Source organism: Bombus vosnesenskii, unplaced genomic scaffold, assembly GCF_011952255.1.
Source record: "Bombus vosnesenskii isolate JDL3184/JDL3185 unplaced genomic scaffold, Bvos_JDL3184-5_v1.1 scf7180000013305, whole genome shotgun sequence".
NCBI classification, from domain to species: Eukaryota; Metazoa; Arthropoda; class Insecta; order Hymenoptera; family Apidae; genus Bombus; species Bombus vosnesenskii.
Genome location: NW_022882954.1, coordinates 2467244 through 2492197, shown reverse-complemented (window position 1 = coordinate 2492197; position 24954 = coordinate 2467244). Strand labels below are relative to the sequence as shown.

General features: G+C 28.8%; 5 protein-coding genes across 14 annotated transcripts; 2 read left to right on the top strand and 3 right to left on the bottom strand.

The window, feature by feature from the left end:
* The first annotated feature begins 605 nt into the window (after positions 1–605).
* Positions 606–1820, top strand: LOC117234568 (allatotropin-like). The gene is made up of 3 exons (XM_033495924.1): positions 606–649; positions 1203–1450; positions 1597–1820. The coding sequence occupies exons 1-3, from the start codon at positions 608–610 to the stop codon at positions 1739–1741; spliced, it is 435 nt and encodes a 144-aa protein (XP_033351815.1). The 5' UTR covers positions 606–607; the 3' UTR covers positions 1742–1820.
* A 508-nt stretch (positions 1821–2328) lies between these two features.
* Positions 2329–8350, top strand: LOC117234431 (zinc finger CCCH domain-containing protein 18-like). 8 transcript variants are annotated; one of them, XM_033495614.1, is made up of 8 exons: positions 2329–2571; positions 4063–4139; positions 4232–5259; positions 5325–5818; positions 6485–6744; positions 6845–7249; positions 7409–7789; positions 7910–8350. In XM_033495614.1, the coding sequence occupies exons 3-8, from the start codon at positions 4248–4250 to the stop codon at positions 8319–8321; spliced, it is 2964 nt and encodes a 987-aa protein (XP_033351505.1). In that variant the 5' UTR covers positions 2329–2571; positions 4063–4139; positions 4232–4247; the 3' UTR covers positions 8322–8350. The 8 variants fall into 8 exon arrangements, with proteins under 8 accessions (XP_033351505.1, XP_033351504.1, XP_033351503.1 ...); XM_033495613.1 differs by lacking the exon at positions 4063–4139 and adding an exon at positions 4003–4062; XM_033495612.1 differs by having other exon boundaries at positions 4003–4139.
* A 382-nt stretch (positions 8351–8732) lies between these two features.
* Positions 8733–11442, bottom strand: LOC117234432 (fat storage-inducing transmembrane protein). The gene has a single exon (XM_033495615.1). The coding sequence runs from the start codon at positions 10913–10915 to the stop codon at positions 9734–9736; it is 1182 nt and encodes a 393-aa protein (XP_033351506.1). The 5' UTR covers positions 10916–11442; the 3' UTR covers positions 8733–9733.
* Positions 11443–13633: 2191 nt separating this feature from the next.
* LOC117234468 lies at positions 13634–17577 on the bottom strand. Its single transcript, XM_033495701.1, is given in 4 exon segments — positions 13634–14962; positions 15311–15859; positions 16142–16472; positions 17200–17577. Coding segments are annotated over 4 exon segments (1716 nt in total). The 5' UTR covers positions 17335–17577; the 3' UTR covers positions 13634–14261.
* A 1792-nt stretch (positions 17578–19369) lies between these two features.
* LOC117234465 (phosphatidate cytidylyltransferase, photoreceptor-specific) lies at positions 19370–24551 on the bottom strand. 3 transcript variants are annotated; one of them, XM_033495693.1, is made up of 11 exons: positions 24391–24551; positions 23496–24001; positions 22477–22601; positions 22246–22342; positions 21993–22169; positions 21416–21618; positions 21182–21338; positions 20944–21096; positions 20745–20876; positions 20538–20672; positions 20081–20170 (listed from the first exon to the last, which is right to left on the bottom strand). In XM_033495693.1, the coding sequence occupies exons 2-11, from the start codon at positions 23562–23564 to the stop codon at positions 20081–20083; spliced, it is 1338 nt and encodes a 445-aa protein (XP_033351584.1). In that variant the 5' UTR covers positions 23565–24001; positions 24391–24551. The 3 variants fall into 3 exon arrangements, with proteins under 3 accessions (XP_033351586.1, XP_033351584.1, XP_033351585.1); XM_033495694.1 differs by having other exon boundaries at positions 23496–23848; XM_033495695.1 differs by lacking the exon at positions 24391–24551 and having other exon boundaries at positions 19370–20170; positions 23496–23564.
* Positions 24552–24954: the final 403 nt, after the last annotated feature.

The window sequence follows — 24954 nt, the reverse complement described above, 5'->3', positions numbered from 1 at the left end:
CATTATTTCAAATTATATATACAATATTTTAAATAAATAAATGAAATAAAATAATATCATTGATAGGATATATGGGCGGCTAGGACGTCATTGACGCCGTCAGCGGTGACTGCAACGGCGATGCTGACGGCCTGCTACAAAAGAGACTGCGATAAACTCCGGGCGCAGTCTTTCTTGCTTATACGTGCGGTTACAACATGGTCTATTTATACTTAAAATTTAAGTTGCAATTTCTTAAGATTTCAGATATCGTATTGATGCAAAAATGTGTAGCAAAAGTGTTTATTATATTCTTATTATCATTAGAAACAATATTATATATTTACACTACACTTTTTATGCTTCAAATTTAAGTTGCAATTTTTGAAAACTTTATATTATATCGTGCTGATATAAAAATACGCGGCAAAAGTGTTTATTACGTTTTTGTTATGATTAAAAATAATATTTTATATTTATACCACACCTTTTATTAATCATTAATTTGTATATCCATATTTTTTATCTCAATGTACATTATTTTTAAATATTTATTATTTAGTAGATTTCCATTTCGCTTACAAAATATATATATATATATATGTACATAGATATTTCAAATTATACTATGTATTATACATTTAATATAAGAAAGCAAGAAATGGAGTATGTAAGTATCATAATTTCTTAATTATATTTATATTCCAACTTTTATATTTCATTTGTGATTAATGATTACGATATGACCTCGTGGTATGTATCAACTTGAATTTAAGAAGTTCATCACTCTCGTAATACTATAATTTGCATAATAAGTATTGCAGAATGAAGACAAAATCATATTGATATCAAATTTTAATTCTTCTTTAATATTATTAAAAATTGTATGTATCAAACTAAATTAAAATTACAAACTTTCAACTTGTAAAAATGTTTAATTTACTATTTCCTACAATTTAGCAATATGAAGTTGTCTAATATAAAATAAAAAATAGAAGGAAAAGAAACATATGAATGACACTTATAGTTATTAAGCTAACATTAAAATTTTTCTTTCAAAGTTTATACTCTTCTTACACATTGTTTTCTCTTCATATATGTATATAAATCTATTTATTTCTTTCACATAAGAATATACTATAAATAAGAATTAATTAAACAATTTTATTATATAATTTTTATAAATGTACAAGTATAATTAATAAAGCTTTTTTTAATACTAGAAAACCATGCGAGCAAGTGTCATTATTGTATTGGCTTTCGCCACTGGGATTGTTGTAGCCACATCTAGAAATCATAATTATTCGCATTTCGTAAAACATCATGCAAGACCACGAGTAATTCGAGGCTTTAAACCTGAATATATGTCTACGGCATATGGTTTCGGGAAAAGGCAAAGTACTATCGATGTTCCAAAACTCAATAAACAGGAACGAATTTTATCAACACTTTTACGCTATTTTCCACAAGGGTACATACATGTTTTAATAATTTAATTCTGTTAAATTATTCCCGTATATCAACAATTAATAAGAAAGATGCAAGTGTAATTTAATAAAATAATGAGCAATCAAATTTTTTGATATAGTTAATACGATATAAATATTTTAATTTCAGAATTCCCGTAGATTGGTTACTTCAACAATTGAAAACGAATCCAACTTTTGCTACGAAATTAACACAAGCGTTAATGGATGAACGTACTGATTTTACGTCAATGATAGATCGCTCTAATCCAGAAAGAATAACTTGGCTATATTAAATCTTTTATGTATGATCAAATGATATACACAATTCCTAGCTATACCTTCTAGTTTAATAAATCTGCGATATTTAAAAAACTCTTTTGTTGTTATTAACACATTAGTTTCCTAAAATAATGCATATAATAAAAGTAATTATTACTAAATAATGTATCTTTAATATATGTACTATACTATTTTTAAATATCAATATACGATATTCTCTTCTGAAGAATTTAATAGATGTAATTTATAAACTAAAATGTGATTGATTAAATTCTGACAACCTATTATTTTATACGTTAATAAGCGATGGAATTCTTTAAAGTAAATAGAATTTCAAGCTTATACTGTTAGAGAAATATGCAATTTTTAGCCATTAAAAACATCGAAAAGGTAGATTGTAATCATAAAACTAACGTATTGTTAAATCAGTGTTGCCAACTATAAATTCTTAAAAATAAGCGGAGGAACAAAAGATATACATATATATACATATATACATATATATATGTACCTGAACCTACATACATATATATATATATATATGTAGGTTCAGGGTGTGACTATCTATCTTAAGAATAATCAATGGTTTACAGCCCAGAAGGGCTTCGGTTTCTACGTTTCACGGACATTTTCCTTTGTGCATGTTTCTCCTGTTGTAGTTTTTGCGATAGCAAAATTGATTCGAGACGCAGATACATTTAATTTTGGAATAGAATTAATCTGAAAAAGAATAAAACGGGAGCAGAAGTGAAATCTTGAATACGCAATATCTAAGTGACGCCGGCCAGCTTAAGCCTTGGAGTCTTAAAATCTCCAAAGGCCCACAGGCATACACGAGACTAAGGTAAGAGTCCCATGAGACATTCTCAACAATAATATATATATATATATATATATTTTTATAAATGATACATGAAATTCCGTGACATCTTTTGTTCAAAGTTCTACAGATTGGTACGCAGTAATATTTAATAATATTACAATGTTAACCTCAAATATTCATAAAAATCTTTCAATAAACTGGGAGTCAGTATAGTCAGTCAATAATTAATAACATATCATGAAAGAATTGTGAAATTTAAACCCTTTTTAATGTGATTGGAAATTTTTGTTTTAATGCACATTAATCTTAATTCTCTGCATTATTTTGTATATGATAATAATTCACAAAACATTCAAAAGTATATGTGTTATATACAGTATATATAGTTCTATATTAATGTACAGCTTTACTGCATTGATGTAGGACTAAATTTCAAATATTATTTTATTTATAATTTACAAATTACAAACATTTTATATTACTGACATATATATATATTTCATATTATATATTCATAATTACTAGGTATTACATTTAACACCAAAATCTGTAATAGATTTGTTGTGCAAAATTTTCTTTTTATTGTTTTTTAATATGGTTTTGAATTCTAGTTTAAACAAATTTTAAAAACGACTTCTCATGTATTAAGCTCTAAAAATAAATATATTGGTATAAATATGAATTAATACTGTGTGGTTGCTTTATATAATAATAGTTTATAAAATATGACATTGACATCAGTTAATAAACTCAGATTCAGCTTTTAAATATTATTACTTCAATCTGTAAATGCATTAGTGATATACTATTGAATTTTGGTGTATGTTTGCAAATATTAAATATTTTTATTTTATAGTATTCGTAGACAATTACTTTATAGTTAAAGAATTTATGTTTATAAATATGGTTTTAGTTTTAATTAATTTCTCGCTCTCATATTTGTAACATCTTTATTATTATCATCAAATCTATAAATTATATTAATTTTCTTATTATTAATGACAGTCTGCTATACATTTATATTATATTTATATTATTTTGTATATAAACTATAAATGACATGATAGAAAGTTAAATGATTTTTGTTCTATATAGTTTCACTTACTTAGTATGATGATAAATGTACAAATACTTTAGTTTCTCTTTTCCTAAATTTTTCCTCTTCCCTTTGTTCTTTCTTTCTCCATGCCCAAAAGACATTCTTACAGGTTGAAAGTCCGTTCGTTATAGTTTCTAGTGCAGTACAAAACGGTTTGCGGTTTACCGGTATTTCTTAGTTTGTGTTGTGTTCGAGTTGAAAGTTTAAAACGTAAAATAAAAAGTTCGGGCAAGAAATCCTGAAAATTAACAGTATGTATTGTAAATGTGAAAAAGTTCAGTTTATGTATAAAGTACAAAAGTTGTTAGTAAAAAAAAGTTATCAACGTGATATAAAAAGTATGTTCGACACAGTATGGATTGCTCGCGTTGTGCCTTCAAGAGCAAGTACTGCACAGGCTCTTATTGATACAGGTAAGCCCTGTGATGCTACTGATGCAGATTTTTCAGTGCTACATTTGGTCGGTTCGGCTAAAAAATTCACTTCTCAAGTAAGGGGAATTAACAATTTGTTTAAGCAGTGGTCCCATTTTTTGTCAAATCATTATTGTATATGTTATAAAAAAGAATAACTTTTTTACAGGTTAGAATAGTTCATCATGTCAGACTCTGGTTCAGAAAGTTCCTCTTCGGAGGGTTATGATGGAAGGAGAGATCGTGTTGCATCTGCTGACAATGTGGCATCACCAAACTTCTCACACCATTCATCTGTATCTGGACGTAAATCTAGAGCAAGTTCTATATCTTCAAGAGAGAAGTCACCTGGATCTATTATATCAGAAAGAGATTTAAAATCCCCAAGATATACACCAATATCTCCAAAATCTCAAAGATCTGGTTTAGCATCTCCTAGTGAAGTGGGTTCTCCAAGATCAACTCGTAGTTTATCAAAATCACCGCCTACTTCACCAAAATCATATCATTCAGGAAACAATTTTTTGGATTCGCCAAGAACTGATCGCAGTTTGTCTCATTCTCCTATGCAAGATGAGAGATCATGCCCATCTAGTCCCCATGATTCTAAATCTTTACATCTTGAAGATACAGAACCTAAACAATTTGAACTGGAAGTAGATGCACAAAGATCTGGAGACAATTCCCTTAAATCTTATTCCTATAAAAATAGTGAATCGAGACAAAGTTCACCAAAATCACCAAGGTCTGGACGTAGCTCAGCAAAATCATTAATGTCTGGAAGAAGTTCTCCAAAATCAGGTCCAGCATCTCCTATGGATGATCAAGAGTCAGAAAAGCATTCTCCACCTCATTCTCCACCACAACATACAAAAACTTCATTTAATGAATTGGACGGGGAACAAATTTCAGATGGAGATATCGAAGATGAACCTGAATCAATAACTAAATCAAAACCCACTCCAATTACACATGGTGAAGATTTATCAGATGTTTCTGATCTAGAAAGTATAGATGGAGTTGATGGTACTATTGAACATGAATCAATACTCAAAGAAAATCAACAAAATGAAGAGAAACGTATGAGTAATGATAAAATAGAAAAAGAAGATAAACATGCACCAGTTGGATTAACAGAGGAAAGCGAACAACTAGATTTTGAAGCTGATGGTCAATGGAAAGATGAACGTGATGAAGGTAAATAATCTAAAAATTATTATAATTTAAAATAAATATTGTTAAAAATTAAAAACTATTTTTAGGTGAAGTAGAAGGACCAATTATTAAAGAAAGTAAAGACAAAGATGATAAAGATGGAAAAGACAAAGATAAAGATAAATTAAAATCAAAAGAAGGTGGTGATGCTAATGATAAGGAAGAGGGAGAAGAGGATGGGGAAAAAGTAGAATCAGAATTAGAAGAAGGAGAGCTTAGTGATGGTGATGATGTTCGACCAGAAGAAACAGAACCAAGACCTGTTTGTCGCTTTTATAACCGAGGACAATGCACATGGGGAGTTAGTTGTAGATTTTTACATCCAGGTGTAACTGACAAGGGAAACTATACAATGTTTGACATGGTACGACCAATGGCATATCCACCACATGCAGCTACTCCACACGAATTTAGGCCGCATATTGAAAGGCCAAATATGGTGCGACCATTACCTGGATATGGAGCACCATCACATACACCAAAAGTAGAAGATCTTCCTGCTGAATCTGCATGGGAACGTGGATTACGACATGCTAAAGAAGTAAGTTTTTATTTCATACTTCGTAAGGTATCCTATTTGAAACAAACTACATCATTTTTGTAAGCTTCCTTATTTCCTGTAGCTAAATTTTGAGTAACCACAAGTGTACCTTTTACGAATTTCTAAATTTTAAGCATACAGAAGATTTACATTTTCTTTAATACATTTTTATGACTTCTGAGACTGTTTCCATGACAAAAAAAAAAATAATTTATAAATGTAAGAAGGACATTACTATATTGAGAACTCAGAAAAAAGTGATATTAAGAAAATTATTGTTTTCACAGTTCTTCCCATTTTTTTACTCAGCAGCCTTGAAGAAAGATCTTGGTTGGTTTAGTTTACAGAAAACTAAAATTAAACTAAACAAAAAACTGAACTAAAATTAAAACTATTGCTTATTGCCTCTTGTTCTTGCATATCTCTGTCCCCTTCTTCCTTTCTCTATCCAACATCCTCAGCCATTCTGTCCCTCCTTTTGAATTCTTATTGCTTAAAATCTCAATTCTTACACTTCTTTTCCAATATCAATCCCACGTCATATTGTTTCACTGCCATGGAAAAAATACTTTTGAGTAAAATGCTTTACAAAATAAACGGAAGTTTTATATGTTATACGATATTTTTATAAGAAATATTTCTATTCTTATCTACTTTTCTACACAGATGATGCGCAAAGCAAATAAACGCAAGGAATCAGATATGGACTTCGAAGAAAAGAAGATGAATTTAAGTTTAGGGCAAGATGAATTAGATAGAGAAGCAGGATATTATGTAAGAGCAGCTAGTCCAGAACCACCTGTTGAAAGATGGCCTCCTAGAGAAGCACCTAGAAGAATACCACCACCAAGGCTTACACCAGAAAGATATATTGATGATCCTGATACTTATTATGCACCACCAGCAGCACCACCAGAATATTATAGGTAATATTTATTATTAAAGTCAAAAAGCAAATTAGAAGTATTTGTTATGTATTTTTCAAATTTTTAAGGCAAATATTCGAATACCGCTTTTTCTTTCAAGGAGAGTACATTATAAAGCAGACTCTCGAGTCACTGCTGAATATAGGGAACGTATTGATTATCACGCAATTCCTCGTGGAACACCTCATTCTGTTTCTCCACCACCACATACTAGAGAAAGAGAGAGAGAAAGAGAACGTGAGCGTGAACGCGACAGGGAACGAGAATATTATGAGAAATATGAGAAGAAACATAAACGTCCATCAAGGGAAGTCATAGTAGAACGTATTCCACCGACGAAACCTTGGCGAGAGGAAGAACCACCACCAGAAGAAAGAAGTAGAGGAGATGAGTGGGCAGATCCTTGGATGCGCCGGAAATCTCCAAGTACGATACGTCGAAATACATCATCTCGACGATCACGAAGACAGTCGTATTCTTCAGGTTCTTCGTATACGTCCACAAGGTAACATTTATTTTTAATTATAGAAATAATATAAAGGCTATAGTTTTTATGTTATTAAACATACATTACAAAATTATTTAAATTATAATCCAATTTTTTAATTTTTTTTAATGTTTACACGTGAAAAATCCGTACAAACGTACTGTATGCTGTTTTTAGCTCTAGCCGTAGCTCAAGCCGCTCTAGCTACAGTTCTTACGACTCCCTATCCAGGTCCCGATCACCATCCCCTCCTTCTAGAACCCGTGGTGCTGGCAAGGGTAAAGCAGTGGTGACATCGCCACCTCCTAATCCGCCAACGGTTGCAGCTGCTGCACCTCCACGTGGTGCCATGTTAATGAATCCACCTGCCCCTTCTCCTCGTCCACCTAAAGGTTCTATTTCCCCTACAACTGGTACGCTTCACCGACGTGCTGGTCTCAATCCACCTGCACCGAGTCCGCTTTCTTCCCATCAACGTCATCACGAGAAGGCAAGAGACAAAGCAGCGATAGCTGCGGCTGCAGTAGCTAAAGTTATTAAAAGTCGATCTCGATCGAGGTAAAAGTATAAAAATTATATTTCATTACTGTAATAAAATTTAGACTTTTGAGATCTTATATCGATAAAAACAACAAGATACAGGATGTGTATTACTAATATAAAAAAATATGTTTTTAGGTCATCACACAGTAGTTCAGGTTCAGAAAGCAGCGGTAGCAGTACTGATTCTAGCGAGTCAAGTTATTCCTCTTCTTCCAGTGAAACACGTCGAAGGAAAGGCTCGACTCCACCAGTAACGCGAAAGGATTCCAAGGGTATTGATGCCTTAAAACTTAGTGGTACTAAACAACAAATCAAGCTTACATTAAAACCACCAAACAATACTACAACAGTTAAAAAAGTTGACCGATCTACTTTAATGGCTGGAAAGAAAAGAGGTTTAGAATCACCACCGTTAATTGATAGTAAAGCAAGCGTTGCTGCAGCTGCAGCTAAAGCAGCAAAGAAAGCTAGTTCACGACGAGAAGAATTATTAAAGCAACTCAAAGCCGTGGAAGATGCAATTGCGCGTAAGAGATCAAAAGTTTAATAATGCAGTATACATTATTTGTCATTTTGTATACATACATACATAGACACAAATATTTCTTAGATATATATAATTAGCTGCTACAAAGTAACATGCGATATGAAAATAAAATGAAAAATTCATATCAGGGCAAAAGCATTTCTAATTTCGCAAATTTTTCTAATCACAATGTCAATATTTAACTTCTTTTTTTCATCAGCATGTAAACCAACGTACAATGTTAAATATAGTACTGTGTCATTATAACTTCTTCATTATTGAAAATTTAAAAACTATTTGTGCTTATACGTGTACACACATACACATATGCCTGTACGCGAATGTATATGTAAAGACAAGCCGTACTTTGTTTCTAAGAATTAAATGATCAGAGTGATTCTTATAAGTAGGGTAAAAATAAACAAGATATCGTTTTAAACTGCCAAATACACGTAAATAAAAACAAACGTGTAATTTATTTGTATATGAATGAAAGATTCTGTTGAAATATACAATATATCTATGATCATAGCAGACCTAATATTTTTTAATATATACAAATTTCGTGATATTAAACGACAATAAAATGTCGCGCCAGTATAAATATTCTATAACCTTTTTTTATCTTACAATAAATTAAGTTCATTATTGTCACTTTGTCATTAAAATATGGTTAAAATATGGTTTTGTTATACATAAATTTATTAGACAAATTTGACGATATAAAAGCTTGTTTTAAAGAAAAGTATTCTTTCTTGTAAGTTCCATTAGAATAATGTACAGCAATTTTCTTCAAATTTATAATGTAAATATAATAATGATAATACACATAAAGTTTGAATAATAAAATACATATGATGGTTTATTATAAACATTTTATCAATAAGACAAACAATAGTTTAGTAAATACAAATTACAAAATAAGATCACAAAACATGTCTATAACAGTAATTATGTATACTGCATAACAATGTCCTAATTAATTTAACAGTCCATGAGGAGGTAAAAAAATTATTTTATTTAATATTTCATATATAAATTAGTAAATTACAATAAATCACAATACTTACATAACTGGTTTCTATTTTAAAAAGAAAATAGCAGCTTTAATTTGACAAAACCACACCAGTAATAAATACAATTTATCCAAAGTTCAAAGTATGTACATTAAAATGCTATATATACAAGACTCAGAGAATATCATTTTACTAGCATTTTCTTCCATCAGATAAATTTAAACTCTGTAACTATTAAATATCTGCACAAATTAAAAGAGGTAAAACTATTATAGAAATATGTTAAATAAATGTAAGCATCTCAGGATACTATATTTTTACATTCAATCTACATATATGTAAAAAGGTGATATAAACGTATCAGAAATGTCCAATTCTATTGATAAATGTGAAAGCTAGAGAATTATTTGATCATTTTTATGTCCTGGAAGCAGATATCTCCGAATCTGATTGCCTATTAGTACCAATTGTGTCGATATTATCCTGACTTGGGCGGATAGGAAATCCCATAAATCTATTGGTACCATTCAGCGTACTACGTCTCGATCTGATCGAACAATTGTCATGGGTTTTTGTTTCATTGTACTTAAATAAACCATCACCGGGCGCGGGCAATGAGTTTTTTGGAGACTTAAACCACCATTGATAGGTAACATACCATGTTAAAATAGCGGCTACACCTCCAAGAAATTTTTCTATCATAATATGATAATAGAGCATTGTAGATATCAACATAGTATCCCAAAGTAATTGTTGCAGTGTCATTGCAACGAAGAGACCTCTCAAATAAGGGGTAAGCGCTTTATGTGCCTTCTTTAAAAATTCCAAATCGGAATCAGAAAGATTTCGAAGTGGTCCGATATTGGGCTCGTTTGGTGTAACTCGCGAATGTTCTTCGCGCATAATTAAATCCTTTATACCCTCCCAGCCGACTAACGAAGAGCCTTCCTCGGCTAAAATCAAGCTTGAATATATAAGAATAAATGTATGCCCAGATATATCAAAACCACTCCAAAATTTACCAGATTGGAGACATTTTGTTTTTGTCTGTAATTGTATATCCTTTGTGCTAAGGCATCGGCCATAATTTGTTTCGATATAATTAAACAATTTGATCCATAATAACCATGCAGTTGTGGCTAAACCCAATCTGGCAAGGTGTTTAAGTAAAACTGATCTACGACCACATCCAAGTGTGTGCGCGGTCAATGCAACCCATGGAACAGTTACGGTCAGTAACCATCCCCATCCCCACTTTACAAAATACTGGTTGAGAGCATTATCTGGACGCGAGAAATATGTTCTTGGCATGGTGATAAAATCTGCTACTAATGATACTACGAATATCGCGCCGCAATATATAGCTACCTTGAGCCTTGTATCGAATAGCAGAGACTTTTTGCAAACGTGTAGAAACATCGTTACAAGTATAAGACCTATAGAACTTGGGGCAGCCGTCGGCCGAGTTCCACCTCTGTCTTCTTGAGCCGAATTCGGACGAAAATTTAAACGACTCGACCTTAAATTACTTGGTGACGAGCCGAACATTGTGGAGCTACCTGGCGATGTGTGCATGCCTCTTCGTTTCCTCGTAGCCATCGTGCAATCAGTGCACAGAGGTTATCATACGTACGTTATTGATGCTTATGATGTACATTACTGCATGATAAATTAATTTTCCTTTCACACAATCAAGGTTAGTTTCTAGCTATTCCGTGACACGTTTCTTTCACATATAGTTAAAAATTCTTAATATACTTGATGTGCATGAATCAGTTGGATTACAGATTACAGATTATCAGTAGATATAGGATATTCGATACTCAAAATAGTGCTACGTAACTACGTATACTGTATATTTCTGACTAGACTGATTTGCTCTGTCATCCAATAGTCTTCCCCTCCCCTTCTCTGTACTTTGTACTTTTACTTGAAACGTTTTTATTAAGAATGAATATTCCATGTGCTCGTTTACCGATCGTTTTGAATATTTGCGCCATCGATCGCTACGATCGATAATAGATGAGTGGCTCACTGATATGGACCCACGTCTCACTGTAACTGATCTGATATGTATTATGTATACTACGAATGCGAATTTGCCATAACCACGGGCCATAAGCTAACTGAATTGCATACTGTTGAGGCAAATTGAAAGAAACTTTAGATGCCAGCGTCGCCTTCGTTCGATCTAAGTAATAGAGGAATATAGCGCGAAATTCCAAAAATGGTATTTATAAAGGATTAAAATAATAATGTAATGTAATAATATAGTATTATATTAGGTACGTAATATACTATAACACAAATAACAGTATAATATGAATTGCTTAAAACCAAAAAAATTAATCAGATCAAATGAAAATGGTGTTAGTGAAATACATATATAAATGTAATATAAAAGCAACTGAAGTTCACAAAAAGAAAATGGGGTTGTGCTTTTTCTTTCTCGGATAATTATTAAATGCATTTTCGGCCATGCGGTCAGCATAGCGCATATATATACAGGGTGGTTGGTAACTGGTGGTACAAGCGGAAAGGGGGTGATTCTACGCGAAAAAAGAAGTCAAAAATATAGAATAAAAATTTTTCGTTCGAGGCTTTGTTTTCGAGAAAATCGACTTTGAATTTTCGTTCGGTACGCGTGCACTTTATCGTGTCTCGTTATAACGGGTCTCATTGTAGATCGTTGTCCCGATTGACGTTATGTTGATAAACACTTCCGAAGTGTTTTCCTACCTATTAACTTACTATCCGACTTTTATCGCTATCCACTATCAGTACCTATTAGTCTACCATCATGTCTACATACAGCAATCGGGAATATATGGACATGATACTTTCGTTAGGTGCGTGTGGTGGTAACGCATCAGCCGCAGCTGATCATTACAGACACCGGTATCCCAATCGTCGACATCCTGACAGACGTGTTATTCAAAGAGCAGAACGAACCCTCGGCGAATTTGGTTCTTTTGAAAACAACTTACATGCTTATCATATCACCAGAGTACAAGGACTCATGCCTCATGATAAGATTTCGCGAAAGGCATTTTGTCATTGGTTGCTTCAACAGCATGCCAACGATGCAGAATTTCTGTTAAAAATTTTATGGACCGATGAAGCGAAATTTACAAGGGACGGCATGTTCAATGTTCATAACATGCATAATTGGCAAAATGAGAATCCTCACTCTATTCTTGAAACACATTTTCACGTAAACGTAAACGTCTGGGCTGGTATAATCGGACATCTAATTATTGGGCCATATTTTTTCGAAGGAAATGTAACGTCAGCAGCATATTTCGATTTCTTACAAAACAAACTACCGGAATTATTAGAAGACGTACCGCTGAGAACTAGAGGAAGTTTAATTTTTCAACAAGACGGTGCACCGCTACATTTTAGTCGTCATGTGAGAGATTTTTTAAACCAACATTACCAAGGCTGGATTGGTAGTGCTGGAACAATAGCTTGGCCACCACGCTCTCCTGACTTAACTCCGCTTGACTTTTATTTATGGAGCCATATTAAATCAATTGTCTATTCTGAAGAAATCGCAAGTTGCGAGCAATTGAAAGAAAAGATTATTGTAGCCTTTCATACTTTAAAACAATCCAATACGTTAGAAAGTGTTCATAGAAATTTAATTAGAAGAGCAGAAGTATGTGTTCGGCAGAATGGGCAACATTTTCAGCAGTTTTTGTAATAATAAACTTTATGATTACTTCATATTATTTCATTACGTATTCCTAATTTTCCGTTACGGTAAAAACAAACTTAAACTGCGATAATATCCATCGAGACAACGATCTTGTACCACCAGTTACCAACCACCCTGTATAAACATTTTATCTTTTATTAGATGATAAGAAAACTATGTACAAAATTAAAAGTTTTCTTAACTGCAAAAAAGATACTCTGGAAGTATTTTATTCTTAATTAAATTAAAAATCTTAATTAAATTATGTGAGAATAAAAATCAGTATTCGTGTTGTCTTATTTATCTCATACCAACGAAATTGTATTTAAATATATGATATTCAGAACATTGTGGTCATATTTATGATTATTGTTTTTATATTTTATATCATTTTTGCAGCACAAAATATTACATACGTTATATGTATTAGGATATATAAAATTTCATTTTATTAAAAAACTATATTAAATATTAAAATAAATATTAAATCAGCATTATATTAAAGTTAATATTACCTTAATCATAGATTGAGACATTATTTATGAAGGAAATAAAACTTTAAATGAATCATAAATCAAGGAACATAATATTGTGTTCTGCAATGATAAATAAATATAAATGTAACTAGAGAGAAGTTTTTATTTACTATTCATCTTTCATAATACTACACTAAATAGCATTTATATGCAATAAGCTTCATTTTTTATAACAAAGAATTCACTCATAATGCAGAATAAATTTAGATAAAATACATTATTACTTTACATTATCAAATGATATTACAAAAGAAACTTTGCTATCTCTTTTAAAATTTTGTTAAACATACAAAATTTTTAATATATTCTCTCTAATAACATGCAATTATTTTTTCAAATTTTATATATTTGCTCATGTTTCTTGTATACAGCTTCTGCAAGGCACCATTGAATTCTTTTAAAATATGTGGACATTAACAATAATTGTTCATTATGAAAATGATCATTTAAAAATTATTTTATTTAATTAGGCGCCTATGAAAATCGTTGCTACATTACTACCAAGTGATGACTAGTTCTAATAAGTCTATAGCCAAATACCACTTATTAATGGTAGTGCTGTCATTTATTATAGTATAATTATTCACTTAAATATATTTACGAAACAAATATTTTTGTTTCGTTGTTAAAATGTTCATTAATAATTTTACACTGAAGAATTGAATGATCAATTTGTCTATAAACTAGCAATCATTAAATAAATCAAAGATTAAACACCCGTATGTGGAAGATCCATTACAAGCGAATCTAATTTTACAACCTGTACTTTTGATGTCAATACCTTTGTTGCTTCTATGTCATATGAAGACCAATAAGTTATTAATTCTGGAAATCCATCTTCACTAATATAATCAATTTTGATTGAACTAAAGCGTGCACGCAAACTCAAATTTGGTTGACAATTTGCGTTTCTGCATAATTGAATAATATCAGTTTGATTTGCATTTTTAACTTGTACATCTGTATAATTCACAAAAACAATCAATACTCTTTCTATTAGTCTTCTTTCTGTAACAATAGATACTTTTTCTGTACGTTCAGATGTTGAATTAGTCCATTGCCAAAATTTAATGGCAAATCCAAAAGTATAAGGTTTCCTGGATATATCCAGAAAAGCTGGTTTTGAGACAAAAGAATTAGGACTAATATAATTCCATATTACTTTTGATTGATTTCCATGCTTTTGTAATTTTAGAGTTACACTAGCTGTACAAAATTCTCCAGGACATAATCCCTTATTTTCAATGGATAAGTAGTGATATGGCGTAGGCCCCCAGTTATTCTTTTCATTATTGTATTTTAAAGTCTTGAACGTGCTAAATGCCATTGCTTGTTTCATTATCAATTTTTTATACTCTGGTAATTTCATAGCATGTAATAAACCTTTAATAGTCATAGTTTTAATCATACCTGCAAATAAGAAAAGATAAATTACATATTAAATAGATTACATACTGTTTTATTTTTCAGATAAGATATGTATTAAAATCTTCTATGTGTTTATATATTTGTATATATAAAATTGTATATAATTGTATATATCATTGTATATATAAAACGAAAAATATATTAATATTTCACTAATTTTATTTCGTATAAATGCCTATAACAATTAACAAAATTTTATAATCAACATATCTGTCTCAATCATACATTATTAACAATTTTTTTTTCTTAATACCAAAACAAATATAATTATATATTTATACAAGAAAATAAAAATTTATCTTTTATAATCGTAGTTGATTTTTTACTTACTTCTTCTACTACTATCATAGCAAATATAAGATACAGTATCATTAAGGACGTGATTATTTATATCAATGGACGAACAATTTTCAGGTGAATATCGCCCTAGAAGACGTCCAGTTCCACCAGATAAGAGAACAAGATTAGGCATATTTTTTGTTGCTACTTCTATACTCAAAAAATCTTCTATTTTGTCTGAATTAATATCTGGTAATATCAGAGGTAGTTTTTCATATGTATAAATTTTGGAACTCCAATGAATAGTGCCTGCAATAGGTTCGATACTAGCCAAAAGGCCTTGATCTCCAGCAACTATGCAATCTGGTTTTCCAGATCGATCAGTATCCACTGAAATACAATCAATTTCGGTAGGCGGTCTTTTCAACGAAACTAACCACAATGGTAAACCACTATTTGCTTGCATTGACATAATTCCTCCTCCTTCTGCAGATATTTGACCCTGATCATTTGTATCATTTCCTCTATATTGTTGTCCACGAACAAGAAATATCAAGTTTGATGGATTTCCATGAATGATGGAGATAGGACCATGTAATTCTAAAAATATTTAATTAGAATATTAAAATCTATTCGTATAATTTATACTAATCAATTATTTAATATTTTATGAATTTTTTATATGTATGATGCATAATATTTTATAAAAATATGTAACAATTTTTTATATGTGTATTAATAAAACTGTTTATTACATTAAACAATATTTACTAAATAATTAGTAACTTTGAAGAAATTAATTTAGAGAGTTTATTGTTTCTGCAATAGTGAGTAAAATTTTATTCATACACTATACTTTTACAAACATTTAAGTAAACTTACCTATTCCTTGTAAAGTTTTATCCCAAGATATAGATGACTGAGGTTCATTTACTGAAGGACATACCATTGAATTATCACAAGGTAAAACGTATAGAAATATAACTATTGTTACAACACATAATAATATAGAAGCAACCAAACAAAATCGTCATAAGGGTGACATATCGTGTCTTTTCCACAAATCATTTTGGTCAATGCCTTCAACTACCATTATAGGTACATCATCTCTATAATATTTAAGCATATTTTGACCATTTTTTGTGCGATTTGCTAAATTCCTTGTTTCATCCAATGGATAATATATTCCATTCTCATGAATAGTAGTTGATTGCTAGAATTTTTATATTCATTATATATTTTTTAGTTTATTCATTATATATCATTATATATCTTATTTATTTTATATATCTTATTATTTATAAAATTTATATTAAAATTATAATTGGTTATCTTTATTTAATACACATTGTCGTGCTTTATATACATTACATAGCAATTTTGTCTTTTTTATTATAAATAAAATTAAAGTTATATTATAAAAGTATACTAATAAAAACTGAATGAAACTAAAGATCTTTAAATATAGTATAGTATTTCAATAAGTAGTTACCAAATTGATGCAATATATTCTGAAGATTAAATAAATGAAGAAAATTTATATAAACCCATATCCAAAAATTATTTATTACAGAGTTATAAAAAATAAAAGAATCATTATCCATTGATTAAAGTTCGATAATGTTTCTTAGTTTTATAGTTCTGTACAATTGTTTTTTAGCGATTATAATGACTAACAATTTTTAAGACAACCATTTGTTTATCGTGAACTATGAAACAGAGAACTTACTTAATGAATAAAGATTCTTTTATTCTTTATAGCTGTGTAATAAACGATTATATGGGTTCCTAGATTCCTAGACCTTTTTCATCTATTTGACCTCAAAAATATACCAACCTATTGAGACACCGTGTACGTATAGATTTTTACACCAATTACTTATACTTCTAATTTATATTATAAATAAAAAGAAAATATTGTTCGCATGATTTCAACTTACCAGTTGTGTATCATCAACATGATCTTTAGGAATTTCATTTGGTTGGGCCAAACAATCATCTTCATCCTCAGTATCGGTGTTACTTATATTTTGCGGTAATGGGGTATAACCTTTTCCACCGTGATGGTCAGACATGTTAAATCTGTATAAAGCACTATAAATTGAAATTTAATAGAATATTTTTATGTGTATAGATAAATATATGCGTATTTTATGTATTTATTTTATCCTAACACCATTGAACATAAAGTATTGATAAAGAATGAACAAAGTAAAATTCAGAATCAATATATTACATTACTGTTACGGAGTACCAATAGTTAAATGTGACGGTACTTGATCGTATTCAATATTTTTGTATTCGATACATTCGCGCGGCAAATTTATAACAAGAGACGAAAGTTCTTCATATAGCTGGAATATAGAAATAAAAAGATAAATATTTTTGTGATTCACGTAGTTGTAACAAGTCATACCCTTTTTTTGTAATTAAAGTTGGAAAAAAACATTAGAGGAAAAAGATGAATGATTTAAAACGGACTACATATATACGGTTTTCGCAAGTACAACAATACATATAATTTCGAATATTAATTAATAGTACTAAACAAATACTTTCGTTTCAATAATCAAATGACTTAATCAGGACTTAAGAAGACCTCCTACCTTGATTTGAATTTAGTCCTGCTGATGGCACTACTTGGACGGTAAAACGTTATTATGGCTCTTCCTTATCATCTTCTTCGGGAATCTTTTTTGTTTGATAACATCTTTTTTATTAATTTATTATTAATAATAAAAGAACATATAATTCTGCACTTTTGTCATTACTCAATCACTTTTTGATAAACTCTTATGATGGAACTGGGAAATGTCTAGTTTATGATTGCAAAAAATTTAAGTCTCTTCGCAAACTAATTTGGAAACTTGATTAATAAATTCCATACTACTATCGTTATATATTATTACATAAAATACGTTGACATTTAAACTGTAATTGTTACAATAAAATTAAAACAATATTTTTGTACTTTCGTATATATTCCAAAAAAAGAGAAAAGATAGAAATTTTACTAAAATATTTTTATGTCTAGTATAATTATCTTAATATACGTATTCGTGATAGAACAATGTGAATACAAGGTTTAATGACATAAAAGATTAAAACACGAGATACAAGGAGTAATATCTCCAAGAAGTTTATTTTCTTGTACTACTACATAAATATATTATATATTTAAACTTAAGTCACTTTTAGTTAAGAATCTATAGTTATAATAACATATCTGTTATTTCACAAAATTTTTCATTTACATATATTTATTTTATATTATACTCTTCTATTAAATAAATATACTTGTATTTATCTATTTATCTATTATTGTTTGTTTTTAATTTTTATACACATATAAGTTACTTTAACATTCTATTTCCAATATTGAGACAATGTATAAACATCTAGTGATAAAAGAAAATACAAATATTTAATTAGAGTTAGGTACATTGTATAATTTGCTACAAAGTATATGTAAGCTAATCATGTAAAATATATGTAAACATTCAACTGGAAATGTAATGTAATCACACAACAATGTTACTAGTTGTGCCATATTGTTATCTTCTAAATAATCACACAAGCATAAGATTCATTTACTTGTACGAATTATTGGCACAATTTTAATTATAGTATAAAATAATTTGAAATAATATTTTGTATTTTACTCAGTATTTTAATTCAATCAAAACTTTCAAGCTCTGCACATTTTATGTTTTACTTTATACATTAATTTTATTGATATGAAATAAGTAATAAAAATTAATAAAATGATACTAATTGTGAAAAATTGTTACATTTCCATTTAATTTTTATTTGTAATAAAATTGAAGATATAAGAAATAAACTCTATCTTTTTTATACAAACTTCTATGTACAATTAAAATAAAGTAACATTCAGTGCCATGATATTCAATAATTATTGTATACAAAAGTATTTGAGACAATTCAACAAGAGAATAGTAATAACATATTTTATTTTATTTAGATTATATTCTTTGCAAATGTTTCATAGCTAATATAACAAAATATCATGATGGAATGGCACTGATTCTAATAAAAATGTTAAAATCTATTGTGATTTGTCATCAAAGGTTTTCAATATATGTATAGTTGATAACAATTAATAGTAGAATTACAGTTTTCTCAAATAAAATAAGCTGTCGAATACCATCTATTACCTCAAATTATATGCATGAAAAAACCTTTATGAGATTCACATCTAATACTACAATTACTAAATGCACAATAAGGATTTAAAAATATATAAATATATTGAGATCTGATTGATTTAAGTATGTATATCTAATCTTGAGTAAACATTTACATAAAATTTATGTATTAGTGAAGTCATTATTATATTAGAATTTATTAAAGAAAAACATTTAAAAAATATTTAATAAACGTCTCAAATATTTATAAGAAATTGGAAGTTTGTTTTCTATGAGATACAGTATGCTCAATGTTCTTTGGTCTAACTATTATGAAAGAAACATGTAGTCAAATTTCTATCATCATTACAGTTTAATAAAAATTTTTGGTAGAAAATGGACTGCTTGACGCGGAATGCAAAAGAACTACAAATGTTGCATGTTTCTTAGCTTCTAATTATAAAATAAATTTTATCGTTATATAATTCAATTTAGGATACTTTGCAACTAATATTGTTAATGTTATTTGTATAACATATGCATTGTCATTAATATTATTAATGCTGTTTGCGCAAACATTACGCAATATCAAAATAAATGTTAGAAATAATATTCCTAACACCTTTCACTATTTCAAAGTAATTGATTATTAATAATTACTGTTAATACTGGAACATCAATAGACATTCAATAAACCTCTGTTTTGTAAGGAATCTTTTAAAGTTTGAAACAACTGCAGCTGCTGCTCTGGTTTTAAGTTATAAACCTGCAATAATAAAAGAATTTCATATATATAATTTCATATATGCAATATAACAATTAAATTTGCGAATAGATTTAGAAAACAAGAACATTATAAGTATATATTACATTTATATTTATAAAACTGATATATATTGGCAAGGTATATCTATAAAAACTTAAACTTGTTGATGAGAAATTTTTATGTTGTATATATAATGTTGTATGTATAATTCTATAAGATTATTTTTAATTATACCTATATTTAGCTGAAATATTGAGAAAATACTATGAAATATTAACTAAATCTACATAACAGTAAATATATATAATTTTCTTAACTAAATTATTAAAGAAAATAATAAAAATGATTAAGAAATTATCATATTTACCTGCTGTAGAAGCTTTTGAGGTGAAGCAGTTTGGATAAATGAAGATATATAGACATTTACAAATGTTGCCATTAAATACTGACAGTCAAATCTATCCATTATTCCTCCATGACCAGGAATAACATCTCCAAAGTCCTATAGCAAACATATAAAATGAAGTTATTGCACAATTTGTTGCTACTAGAAAGAAAAAACTTAGCAAATTACCTTAATTTTGAATGCTCTCTTAAAACCACTAGCAAAAAAGCCTCCAAATGGTCCAATTACAGAACTAAATACTGACATTGATAATGAATGAAGTAAAAATGGATACAGAGTTATGGTGGACTTTCCACTAAACTATAAAAAAATATTATGTCATTTATTTTTATAAAAATTATTATTTTTGATTGTATGAATATATTACCATTTTCCATACAACTTGCAAACTATTAGGCAAAATATATTCTTGAGGTTGAAACAAAGAAGATGGTTCACAATCCATAGTCATTCGTCCTAAAGCCTCACTATATTCTATAGGACAAACAAAGTAACGATACTGACACATGATGTATGATACCTGAAATGTATTTTATGAAAATTTATACGTTTAAAAGATTTAATAATATGTAATATTTAATCTAAAAGTTTAAACATAAATTTACCAGTAAACCAAGCAAGACTGTCGAAATACCACCACCTATAAAACCTTCCCAAGTTTTTTTTGGTGATAATTTAATCAAAGGCGTTTTACCAAAGAAAAACCCGAACATATATGCCATTACATCATTTATCACTATCATACTAACTGGAACAATGAACCTATACCAAACAGTCACATATTACCATAGAATACAATTACTAAAATATAGAAAAGATATTAATTTACATAAACTTACCATATCAAGCCCTCAAAAATATTCTGAATTATAAGATAACTTTGAGTTACGACAATAAGCAGAGCAACATGAGTCCAAGCAAATAAGGAAAATTGTTTCATATAATACTTTTTTACAAGTGATAGTACGAACCATACAAAACCAACAATATATAGACAAAAGGAAATAAAACGATGATATGTAACAAGTACACGTAAATATTCCTGTAAATAAAAAATATTATAGATTTGTAATTTAAATATGGTTATGAATAGAATTTTGAACTTTATGAACATATTAGTTTATAAATTATTCAAATCTAATTATATATATAGGTACTTTTCAATGTCATGTATTTAAGATAATATCACATTAATATAAATTTAATACATAATTAGATTTCTGTGGGAAACCTCAAAAAAGGAACTAGAAGCCATATAAAGTATATAAAGATAATGCTTCAGAAAACTCTATTTATTGATTTTATGTCAATGCTAGATGTGTTCATAAAAATTGTAATTAAATTTAATGATACACTGATAAGCATCTTAAAGATATTAAGTTAAATTAAGTTTCATTAGATTGATATTATACTTACTGTACGGTTAATTACTACAGCAAAATAGTCCATTAAATTTTCTCCATAAAAGAAGTAATTGGAAGTAATTAAGAAATACCATGATAAAGATCTGAACCAAGGTAAACCATGAATTCTGTAAACTGCATACCCAATGTTAATGATCTCTTGGAAACATTTTACTTGAACAATTAATGTCTGGAAAAGAATGAAAAAACATACCTTGAAATTTTTAAATAAATATATATTTATAAAACTAGTATTGTAGACTTACTGTAGCCATCAGTGCTAATGGTCCAATATAAATAATACCACAAAATCCAACAATCATAAACAAGGTAAAAATACTCCTAATTACCCAATTCCTCCAGCTATAAAAATATTTTATTTTTTAAACCCGAACATTTATGTAAATGTTTTATATTAATATTCCAAACTAATATGTTGTTATTTAATACAGTTTGTTACGTATATATCAATCAAATTATTATTTTAAAAACTTTACCGATCAGATAAGCCAGAAAGAGCTGAATTCAATATGTGAGGAGTATGATCTGTTCCTTGTGGTATGGCTTTAGCCAATTCCTCAACTTCCAGCTTTGCATCATCTTCAGATTCCACATCTTCTTTCTACAAGACATATAAACCAAATTATTTGTTAATAATTCTGTGGGAAATATAATATTAATTAGAAAATATCTAAATTATTCACTTCACTGTGTAATTAAAATCAAAAATACTTTACTTCCAAAATAATTTTTGTAGTTATAACTATATCACTGTATAATAATTTTCACATTTTTGTGCTAGGAAAAATTATATTAAAAATTATGTCTCGAAAAACCATAGTTTTTAGCATTGGTTACTAGAAACAATCATATAAAAAAATATTTAATCTATGAAATGTATGTAATCCATATACAACACACATAAAGAATTATATCTTAATTTAATATCACTTATATAAAAGAGTAAAAGTAATATGATAGGACATATAAAATAAATGCTTCTATACATTTATGATGTATGAAAGTATTCTTTTTATCTCTTCTCTTACAGATCATATATTAAATCAAACTGAAATACCATTGTTTATTTCTTGAACTATACATTTTATTTCATCTATTTGTTTTTTTTTTTTTTTTAAATATGCTACAAAAATGTAATTTGTATACAAATTTTCGTTTATAAATCTTACTTATTAATAGATTAATACAAGCATGATGCAATAAAAAAATTTCAACAAATATTTATATAGAATATAAAATAAAATAGATATAGCAAGTATTATAGTTATATAGATTGTAAAAATTATAACAGCGTATCAGTTTGGACCATGTGATTTAGTATTAGTAACTGTCATAGTTATTCAATTTAGTTTATTACATATATATCATGAAAGAGAAAGGTCAAATGGCAGTCAATCAGGCTTAATAATCGAAGACGTTGATCAAGTGGAAAAAGAAACTTATTACAATGCTACAACGAAACTTTCAAAAATAATAAATATGTATTTGTATTTACCTGATCATCACTGACATCGCGCGTTTCTGGCGATGTATCTCCGATTGTTCTTTTACGTATATCCGACATTTTTTACTACGTTTAAAGATTTATAATATACAGTACAGATACAAAAACTTAAAACAAAAAATAGCACTGTAACCACTGATTTATGCAATATAATTGCATATTTATGCGTTTAAATATTTAATTAGAAGGAGCGGATGTGACAGACACCGATCATACTTGCGCAAATCAAATTGACAGGTTAGCGCACGGTATAATCATCGTTGATATTCGGTTTATTTCGAGTCTCTTCGGAAAATCAATAATAAAAAAAACTACATGGGATCTAATGTTTTGTTTATAATATCCTGTAGAAAAGCTATGTTCATATTGTATATCACCATTAAAAACAAAAAATGTATCTTTTTCGAATAATAATTTAATAAATAGATCGTAATATTGATTAGGTATGCTAGGCTTGTAGTATTTTGTTAGTTTTAACCATGGTCATATAAACAGGTCTGGAACCGAAAACCGAAAGCATAGACGAAGCCAAAACAATATGGCGATCAGAGTAGAGTGAATTCTGCGCATCTGCGAGATATTGCTATTTATTTGAATATTATAAAATTGACTAAGTAGTTTTTTTTTATTCGGATCTTTTCCTATCATTAAAACAATTATATAATAAATCCAGGAAATAAAAGCTGTAGAACGAAATGCTACATATATTTTAAATTAAAAAAGAGAAAAATTAATAGTAAGAAAACATAAAAATTCTTATGGTACAAGAAATTATTATCACACTTATATTAAACATATTCTCTTAATAACAAATGCTGTTATATATGGAGCATTCATTGGTAGGAATATAAAATTTTTATACGCAAACGTGAAATTTTTAAATTACATTCAATTTAAGTGATTTAACTGCACTGATATGTACACTAGAATACATCACTCGTTTACTTTGATAGTGGCATAACCCAAAAAAAGTTAACTTTAGAGGAAAGAGGTTTCAAAATTTTCAAAGAAATCTTCGTGAATCATTTCAACGACACTATAAGGCTGACTTAACACAAGATATGTCACTATTTACGAAAGCAGTACAACTTTCCACTTGTAACGTTACAAAACAACTGAAGTTAAGACAGTAAAATTAAAACTAAAGCCAGACTAATAGCGGCATAAGTAATAATTTTTTCCCCTGACGTAAAACCGATGGAATTATAATTTACACGATAAAAATAGAAACACGATGTAGACCTTCTATATGATGTAGATCTACAATAAAAGCAAATATGAAATTTTTTGAGTTGTGCCATCATCAAAGTAGCGATACGTATATACATATATAAATGATACAATCGAATACAGTTTATGCATATTTTTAAACAAACATGAAAACTATATAATTTCTATTTCGGAGTATTTAAACTACTTATATAATATACAGTCTCACAGCTTTAAAATG

Excerpts from the sequence above, each read along its gene's own strand:
- LOC117234568 (XM_033495924.1), top strand. The coding sequence starts at position 608 with ATGTATTATACATTTAATATAAGAAAGCAAGAAATGGAGTAT. Across the intron at positions 650-1,202 it reads GAAAGCAAGAAATGGAGTAT|AAAACCATGCGAGCAAGTGT; the intron begins GTAAGTATCATA and ends TTTTAATACTAG. Across the intron at positions 1,451-1,596 it reads TTACGCTATTTTCCACAAGG|AATTCCCGTAGATTGGTTAC; the intron begins GTACATACATGT and ends TTTTAATTTCAG.
- LOC117234431 (XM_033495611.1), top strand. The coding sequence starts at position 4,248 with ATGTCAGACTCTGGTTCAGAAAGTTCCTCTTCGGAGGGTTATGATGGA. Across the intron at positions 5,819-6,484 it reads GATTACGACATGCTAAAGAA|ATGATGCGCAAAGCAAATAA; the intron begins GTAAGTTTTTAT and ends TTTTCTACACAG. Across the intron at positions 6,745-6,844 it reads GCACCACCAGAATATTATAG|GAGAGTACATTATAAAGCAG; the intron begins GTAATATTTATT and ends TTTTCTTTCAAG.
- LOC117234432 (XM_033495615.1), bottom strand. The coding sequence starts at position 10,915 with ATGGCTACGAGGAAACGAAGAGGCATGCACACATCGCCAGGTAGCTCC.
- LOC117234465 (XM_033495693.1), bottom strand. The coding sequence starts at position 23,564 with ATGTCGGATATACGTAAAAGAACAATCGGAGATACATCGCCAGAAACG. Across the intron at positions 22,343-22,476 it reads CTTTCTGGCTTATCTGATCG|CTGGAGGAATTGGGTAATTA; the intron begins GTAAAGTTTTTA and ends ATATTTTTATAG. Across the intron at positions 22,170-22,245 it reads CATTAGCACTGATGGCTACA|ACATTAATTGTTCAAGTAAA; the intron begins GTAAGTCTACAA and ends ATTCTTTTCCAG.